Source organism: Dunckerocampus dactyliophorus, chromosome 1 (assembly GCF_027744805.1).
Source record: "Dunckerocampus dactyliophorus isolate RoL2022-P2 chromosome 1, RoL_Ddac_1.1, whole genome shotgun sequence".
NCBI lineage: Eukaryota > Metazoa > Chordata > Actinopteri > Syngnathiformes > Syngnathidae > Dunckerocampus > Dunckerocampus dactyliophorus.
Window position 1 is genome coordinate 8,418,262 of NC_072819.1, and position 9,287 is coordinate 8,427,548.

Below are 9,287 nucleotides of genomic sequence, written 5' to 3' on the forward strand. Positions count from 1 at the left end.
AGACAGCCGAATTCAAGGCAACATATAAAAAACCCCAGCCATAAGAAGATTTTATCCATTCATCTTAAAATAATAACAACAGTAACAAAAAGATGTAGAAAGACACATTTTTGTAATGGAGTTGAGTTTTTTAAGGTTTTGCATGGAACTAGTCCTGTTGGCATCCCCACACAGAGCCGGTAAAACCTTTTATTTGTTCAATTTCAGATAAAAAGCAATCCTTTCCTATCGACGCGGTGAATCTCGATGCCCTCTCACCGTTTTAGCGCACTTAAGCGATTGAGTTGTGACTTGCAATGGCTTTGTTGTCTCACCAGTGAGGGCTGCCGACGCGAGAACACTGTGAAGAACGTGGGCTGCAGAAAGTACGCCTTCAACTGTCTGCAACTCAAAGCCTTCCCGAGATACTACCGGCCGCCCGACGGCACCTACGGAAAGGTGGAAACTTGAGCGGATCCTGCTGCCTTGAGGGTAAAAGCGTTGAATCGTCACTCTGTGCTTACAAGACTCATTTGAATGTCATGTTCCCAACAACCGGCATATATCATTGCAGAGATGCGCAGCACTTGTTTTATCATGAAATAACACTGCCTGGCAAAACCTATCAAAGATTATGCTGCAGATGTTTTCATTTGCATTCATTCGGCCCAGGTTGGTTCAGTTTTATTTGTTTAATTTATAATCCACAACCTGTAACATACGTTTGAATAAGCTTAAACCAGGGGTGTCCAAAGTGCGGCTTGGGAGACATTTTTGCCCATTTTTAAAAGTGGAAAAACTGCCTTGTTTTTGATGCTTGAAACCAGGGGTGTCCAAACCTTTTCCAGCCAGGGCTACATAGTGAAAAATGAAAGCATGCAAGGGCCACTTTGATGTTTTGTAAATCACATGCTAAGAAGTTACATATACAGTTCAAGAAAATACTGCATGTGATTGTAGGTGAAGAAGCATATTATGAGTATGAACTTAGGTCTTTGCTTTTTTTCCCCCCCATTTTACTGTTGTTGTTTTTTTTGTAGATATGGTAACTTACTTCTTAATCTTTGGAAATGTTATACTTCCACCATTAGTGTATTATCTAATATAGTAGACAAAAGAAGAGTAAATAAGCCATTTAAGATGTAAATAAAACTCCTGCTTGAGCAGTGTCACAGTAAATGTGTTCCCTAGGGAACCTTAGTAACGAGTCTAGTGCCTGTATCACCGAACAATTACTGACCCCTAGTGGCCAACGTAGAATACACTACTACAATCACAATTACAATGCTTCTTCTGCCTTGTATTTGTATTTTAGTTCATTTAGTTAGTTCATTTAGCCATTTTTATGCTTGAAAATGCTTCATTTTGGCCAAGAATAAGTACAATTTGCTTAAATATGAATTTTTTTTACGAACAATGGGCCATATTCAACCATGAAACAGCAACATTTTTGAAAAACACTGATAGAGTGAGGGAACAATGTTTGAACAGCGATATAGCGAGGGACAGCTGTATTATTAAATATTACACTAATTTACTTTATCACTATAAAGCAAAGCTAAGGTATGGATTCAGATAATTTAGCATATATTGACCTAGTTCAGCATCTTTAATGTATAAAGTGTTTCAAAGTCTGGCCCTGGCCACCCCTGCCTTAAATGCACTAATTCTTAGTCTAATTTGTGTCATACAAGAGCACTTATCTGCAATGATCAGGCTTTACCACACGGGGGAGCTCGGAGTGATGCATATTCTGCAAAGTCCCACAAGACTTGTGGAGGACTCCGAAGGCAAGGAAGAGACTGTTACATATAAAGTCAACACTGCCAGTGTTGTTCATGTCTAATATAACCTATGAGCCACACTGCTGATTGAAAATACACATTCACTTTGCACTGGATGTATCCATGTTGGTTCTGTGTAGCAGGCATTTTAAAGGAAAACAGCACTTTTTTTGGAATTTGGCCCATCATCCACGATCCTGATGTGAGACATGAACAAATATGTGTCTCTTTTCTGTACGTTCAAAAGATATAAAAACAGCTAAAAAGGCTTACCTAAGAATGCACGTAATCTTATTCCGCCTACAAAGCCATCTGAAAAAAAAGCCCAAAGCGTCAAAAACGCCCCATTTACATATAACGTGACGTGCATATTAACCAAGCTACAGCAACATTGTTGTTATTATTATTAACATTGTTATGCCGATCAAACTACTTTACTGGCGTAATGACATCCTGCCTCACCACACCAGCTAGCTACTAGCTGGCTAGCAGCTAACTTCACCACACGCTCGCCTTTGTTTTTAAGTTTGGAAAAGTTAACGCTAAGTGTAGCGTTTGTTTCGATGTTTATATGTGAAACCAATGTGCTCAGGAAGGACGTTCTTGCTAAAAAAAGGACCAAAACACAGCAAAATAGTATTACATGTTATCATGCATGTACCTGTTACTACACGGTTACAGCATGGATATAAAACCATAAAACTTTGTGGGAGGTTTTTGGAGGTGTTTTAACAGCGGCCTTTGTAGGCGAGATAGGTGTGTCCCATTACGTGCAGTAATGAGCTGACTCTTTTTATCTGTTTTTATATCTTTAGAACGCACAGAAAAGAGAAAGATGTGTGTTCATGTCTCACAATTCCCCCAAAAAAGTGTAGTTTTCCTTTAAGCAAAACTGCAACACTCGAGTCGTAGAGGATGGTGTTAAAATGTTCCTGTCTGATCCTTTAATAAATAGTACATTACCCAAATAATGATAATGAACACAGTTTTTGTCTGCTGAATTATCTTTCATGAAATAAGCAAATCAAATCAATTTGAACAACAGTGATGAGGTTTGTTGCCTACCAGGCATTCATTCTGGGAATTATATATCCTGATTGTGGACCAAGTTTAAAGTTCAGAGCCTTTTCTATACACAATGAGACACTTTTTCCGAAAACTCTTTTTGTAGTTGTCACAAGGGGGGGATAATGGGGAGTCAGCTGTTATGAAACATGGCTTTGATTCTTTCCCGGCGGAAGGAAGTATGGCTTTCAAGTGACAGGATGAGCAAACAAAACAGTACAGTGAGGACACCACATGTCTTTTAAGCCTCTTCAGATGCTCCCTTTTGCTTTGCTGGAATCCTGCAAAGCTTGTTATGAACGACAAGCTACTTCCACTCAGACCTGCGTACACGGCATGCATTTTGTACGTTTTGCTGCTCTCAGGTATGCATTTTGCAAGTATCAGTGCCCTTTTTCAGTCTCATTTCCTGTATGTGGTTTCCTGTATGTAGATTTACGGTGTGCGATGAGTAATCCCAAAAATCCCATAATATATGAACATTTGACCCTTTCAATGCATGGATATTAGCAAACACAAACAGGATTCATCCTGCATTGCTTCCTTATAGCCAGGTGGGGGGGCTGTTCTGCCAGCGGCAGCCCCTTGTTTATTGTGGTTGATTGATTCCAGACCGGACCATGATAAGTGAATTTCTGCAAAGTAGGATTCCTTATTAATGAATGAAATATTTTGGTAGTTAGAACATAGAAAACCACTTTACGATCTTCTAAATATGCTTTTAACATTATTAGAGCTCTCTAGACCTGAAATAGCACTCCTATAGTCACCTTTACACTCCTATTACCCAATATAGTACACATTATAAGAGAAAATAAGACATATATAAGACTCGTGCTTGAGTGTGTTGCTGTCTATGTGCTTTGGCGATGGGAAGCTGAGTGAGTGGCGGACAGGAAGTGATCAGGTTCAGAGTCGTGTTTTAGCAACAGTAGCCCGTGTTAGGGATTATTGTGCCTGTTGTGAGATCGTTCAAACCCGCAGTAACAGCCTGCTGTAATGTTACTGTCATGTTCGGTGACAGTGTAGAAAAGTACATATCATCACAATGTCTTTGAATACGTCTTCTGAATGCGTTCAATTTGTATTTTACTTCATTTAGCTATTTTTATGCTTGAAAACACACAAGTATGTACAATTTGCTTAAATATGCATATTTCTTGACAAACGACAGGCCGTATTCAACTGGAACAGTGGCGACCACGTTATGTAATAATTGTGCACTATGTAATAATGTAATACATTTTTACATCATTAAGTAATAACACCACATTTTGTAATAATTGCCGTATTGCCAAAATTTGAGGGGAACATAATAAAGTAAATGTAAATCGAATAAAAACTAAACACAATAAATAAAAAAATATTTATCAATAACAAAATAAGTAGTAAAAATTAAAAACATAAAATTAAAATTAAATAAATAATAAAATTAATTAAAATAAATGTAAAAATCAATTAAATAAATGGGAGTGTGTATGTTAAGCTGGCTGCATGATAACATGTAAAAGCAAGCTCTCTGATGAAAGATGCATCTCAGTATGATATGATATAACAATGGATACCAAATGGAAAGGGGGTCAGCTTGGCAGGCCAGGATGTCGCTGAAGTCACATGCAAACCTGAACAAATTTCCTTACACTTGCATCTTATAAAGAGCTGTTTGTGGGCGGGGGGGACAGGCAGATGCTTCTCGCAGACATCAGCAAACATGAACGCATCCTCGTTTACCTACCAGCTCTTCTGTATTGTCCCCGGCTTGGCCGTCCTGCTCCTTGTTTTCGCCAAGGTTTTTTCAAGCCGCTGCCGCAGTTCCCTGGTCGATGGCCCCGGCTGGGCCGTGCTGATAACAGGCTGTGACAGCGGCTTCGGGTACGAGCTCGCTCGGTGCTTAGACCACAAGGGTTTTGTGGTCTTTGCCGGCTGTTTGTTTCCGCAGGGGACGGGCGCCCAGAACCTGGCCAAACAGAGCTCCCATCGTTTAAAAATTGTCAAGCTGGACGTCACCAGCGACGCGGACGTGCGGCAGGCAAAGACCATCGTCCAGGAGAACCTGCCAGAAAAAGGTGAGAACTTTCAATCAACAATTGATGACACAGAGGAAAGACTGGTTTGTGCTTGCTTTCAGGTCTGTGGGCTGTGGTCAACAATGCTGGCATTTCTGACTGGGCAGAGATAGAGTGGAGCACTATTGAGGACTTCCACCACATGGTGGACATCAACCTGTTTGGCTCCATCAGGACCACCGTGGCCTTCCTGCCATTGGTGCGTGCCGCTAAAGGTAACAACACCCCTTTGTGGCTGTTCTCACCTTCGTATCGCGGCTTCATTCCTCACCGATTCCTCACCCTGACCTCTGCAGGCCGAGTGATTTTTGTGTCGAGCATCTTTGCTTTCTTCAATTGCCTGAACATGGGAAGTTACAGCGTGTCCAAGCGTGGACTGGAGGCCTTTGCAGACTGCTTAAGGGTGGAAATGGCCAGCTTTGGCGTCAAGGTAAAAGCGCAAACAGATAATGTCACCTTGAGGCGGGAAACAGGAGTGTTTGGTGGTGGTCGAGAGGCCGTTGCTGCGAATTGGCGGCCACGTTTCTGTCAGTCTACCCCAGGGTGGTTACAAATGTAGCTTAACAAGTGTGTGTGTGTCTGTGGAGAGAATGAATAATGGACTTGATAATGGGCCGTCTAGATAAAGTCAATCAATTATATTACTTATTTTGCAATCCTAGTCCAACCGAAGGACTGCACACCGAAAAATCAAAGATTTGGGGGGCCGTTTTGATATTTCCCACTTTTAAATACTGATGACGCAGCATCAGGAGCAACTGGGCGTTCACCATTTTGCACAAGGACACTTCAACATGGTCACAGGAGGATGGAGGATTGAACTAGCAACTTTCAGGTTGGGAGACAACCATTCTACCACCTGAGCCATGCCACCCATATATATATACTGTATATATATATATATACAGTGCCCAAATAAAAACATACACTATATATACTGTATGCATATATACACACACACACACACACACACAGACAGTGGTGTGAAAAAGTGTTTGCTCCTTCCTTATTCTTATTTTTTAGCATGTTTGTCACACTTAAATGTTTCAGATCATCTAACAAATTTAAATATTAGTCAATGACAACACAAATGAACACAAAATAGTTTTTAAATGAAACTTTTTATTATTAAGGGAGAAAAAAATTCAAACCGACATGCCCCTGTGTGAAAAAGTGATTCCCCCCCCCTTAACTGAGATCTATCAGTCTGGAAAAGGTTATAAGCCATTTCTAAAGCTTTGGGACTCCAGCGAACCACAGTGAGAGTCATTATCCACAAATGGTGAAAACATGGAACAGTGATGAACCTTCGCAGGAGTGGCAGACCAACCAAAATGACCCCAAGAGCGCAGCGACGACTCATCCAAGAGGTCACAAAAGACCCCACGACAACATCCAAAGAACTGCAGGCCTCACTTGCCTCAGTTAAGGTCAGTTTTCATGACTCCACAAAACGGCCTGCGTGGCAGAGTTCCAAGACGAAAACCGCTGCGGAACAAAAAGAACATCTTGATGATCCCGAAGACCTTTTCGAAAATACTCTGTGGTCTGACGAGACAAAAGTTTAACTTTTTGGAAGGCGTGTGTCTCATTACATCTGGTGTAAAAGTAATGCCGCAAAATAGAAAAAGAACATACCAACAGTAAAACATGGTGGTGGTAGTGTGATGGTCTGGGGCTGTTTTGCTGCTTCAGGACCTGAAAGACTTGTTGTAATAAATGGAACCATGAATTCTGCTGTCTACCAAAAAATCCTGAAGGAGAATGTGCGGACATCTGTTCATGACCTCAAACTGAAAACAACTTGGGTTCTGCAGCAGGACAATGATCCAAAACACACAAGCAAGTCCTCCTCTGAATGGCTAAAGAAAAACAAAATGAAGACTTTGGAGTGGCCTCGTCAAAGTCCTGACCTGAATCCTATTGAGATGCTGTGGCATGACCTTAAAAAGGTGATTCATGCTGGAAAACCCTCCAATGTGGCTGAATTACAACAATTCTGCAAAGATGAGTGGGCTATAAATCCTCCACAGCGCTGTAAGAGACTCATTGCAAGTTATCACAAACGCTTGATTGCAGTTGTTGGTGCTAAGGATGGCCCAATATAAGGCATTCAGAAGATGCATTCAAAGACGTTGTGATGATGTGTAGTTTTCTACACTGGTCACTACATGTCAGTAATGTTACTGTAATTAGACAGTAGGCACAGCAAGAAGTATTGTAAAGAACTTAAGTAAGTAAAAAAAGAGGAACTATTTGAGTCTTTATTTGTCTTATTTTCTATTATGTCTACTATATTGGGGAATAGGAGTGTAAAGGTGACTACAGGGGTGTTATTTCATGTCTCGAGGGGTCTAATAATGTTTTCTACACGCCACAAAAGGATTGGATTTGTAGAGGATTGGATTTATAAAGGAATCCTACTTTGCGGAAATTCACTTATCACGGTTGAGTCTGGAACCAATTAAGCGCGTTAAATGAGGGATTAGTCCTTTTCCTTGAATGATTTTGTGATCGACAAACTTCAGTACAAGGGGTTCATTTTATGATGTTTTGTGGTGATAAAAGCAAAATTTTGATCAATAAACACGAGACTCACTCGAGAGCTAGTTAGAGCAAGTTACGACGGTGCGTCAATGAAAAGGAAAGCCATCGCGTGGTGACCGTCATATAAAGCGCCAAGTGAGGAGACACGCCCACCAATATTGGCCCCACTTTTAGTCCCGACCGCTCGACTATCATTGAGCATAAAGATGATTGAATGGTAGTAAATGCTAGAGGCGTAATATAATTAAATTAAATATAAATACATAATAAAATAAATGATAATATATTATATAATGCATAAAATACTATGGTAATTGGGATGCGTCCAATCCACCCATATTGACAAAGTGTATGATATTTAGTGTTATTAGTTAGGGTTGTCACAAGGTCTTGTGGACGCAAGATCTCGTAAGATTAAACATTTCTCGGTGAGTAAAATACTGTCTCGGGGCACTAGGCCTGGGACGATGATAAATGAATGAGTTAGTCACACAATAAATGAAAATGAACTTCATCATTTTGCTGGCGCAGTATATTGGAGCGTTTGTTCCATAGAACAACGGCATGAACAGAGTCAGCCCTTTTGTCAGTTATACAGTCTCTTTGTCTCAGTGGGTGGAGGCGGGGCTGCTAGCATACACACAGTGCAGAAGAGTGTAGCCTCATGGGGGGCTTTTTTTTTTTTTTACACAGTTATTGTGTTGTATTGGAACACCCCTGCTTGAGGCTCAATGAAAAAAGTGACACATTTTTTTTTCTTCCTCCTTCCAGGTGAGCATCATTCAGCCAGGTAACTTTGGGCAAGCCACCAACATCGTGAAGATGAAGACCCTGTCAGACATTTGGCTGAAGTTTGATGACGAGCGCAAGCAAACCTTCAGCCAAGACTACATCAAGCTGGCCATCGAGTACTTTGTCTCGACGTGCAGGACGGGCTTCACCAACGCCGACAAGGTCATCAACGCCATGCTGCACGCTATCACGGCCCCCAGCCCCAATCGCAGATACATGATCGTTTCGGCCACGGATCGGGTTTTCTTCCAGCTCTACCCTTACTTGCCCACCGCTCTCACCGACGCCGTGTTTTCTCTCAGCTCCATGTACGCTGCAAGGAAAGAAATGCTCTATGTCAAGTAGGGAAAGACTTTTTTTACATACTGTATTTACATGTACCCTTCAGCAAAACCTCAATAGTGTTTTGTTTTTTTTAACCTACTTTATGTATTTTATGCAACACAAAAAAATGTGAAATGAAATGTTTCTGTTGATTTTTGGTCAAAATAGTATTATGTTATAAATATTATATTTTGCATTAATTGTTAATATAATATTTATTATAATTATTATCATATATATTTAATATATAATATACTTTTATATGACATATTATAAATATGTTATACAATTTTTTTACTTTTTATTTCAATGTATTTTTTATCCAAAAATTGGCAGTTTTTTTTTTTTTTGGCAGAAACCGCATATCATTCACCGAGAGTAGCTCACAATCTATAAATACGTGATAATCCAGGTAGGATGCACAGCATACATGCACCACTGTTTATAAAACCCACAATTTTTAACATGTATGTCTTTATGCTTATACTGATGATGTTTTTTCCTCAGCGGTCCTTGAACGCACCATAGTTAACATTGGAACCTTTGATCCTCCTGTAAAATGTTTACATCTGGTTTGTCCACGCAAAATAATACATGTGTTTGGTGTAATCAAAATTAATTTGTAATTTTATCTTTTTCATTGTGGCTTCTTTTTCGTTCCTTTTTTAATTTGTTGATCTGTTTTCATGGTTTTCTATCTTTTCCTGCAGCACAATTACATGCCTTTGAA

General features: G+C 40.1%; 2 protein-coding genes across 3 annotated transcripts in view; both read left to right on the plus strand.

Moving 5' to 3' along the window:
* LOC129178657 (inositol polyphosphate-4-phosphatase type I A-like) overlaps positions 1-4,786 on the plus strand; it is a 48,746-nt gene extending 43,960 nt beyond the window's left edge. Inside the window, exons 27-28 of one of the 2 annotated variants that reach the window (XM_054771147.1) lie at positions 318-471; positions 4,768-4,786. In XM_054771147.1, coding sequence (XP_054627122.1) covers positions 318-450 — 133 coding nt within the window. In that variant the 3' untranslated portion in view covers positions 451-471; positions 4,768-4,786. Of the gene's footprint in view, positions 1-317; positions 2,745-4,767 lie in introns of those variants that run through there. The other variant, XM_054771141.1, reaches the window with a different exon arrangement.
* On the plus strand, positions 4,516-9,287 carry zgc:113142 (uncharacterized protein LOC503524 homolog). The gene is made up of 4 exons (XM_054771177.1): positions 4,516-4,894; positions 4,957-5,109; positions 5,191-5,324; positions 8,213-9,287. Exons 1-4 carry the CDS (start codon positions 4,540-4,542, stop codon positions 8,576-8,578), a joined length of 1,008 nt encoding a protein of 335 aa, XP_054627152.1. The 5' UTR covers positions 4,516-4,539; the 3' UTR covers positions 8,579-9,287.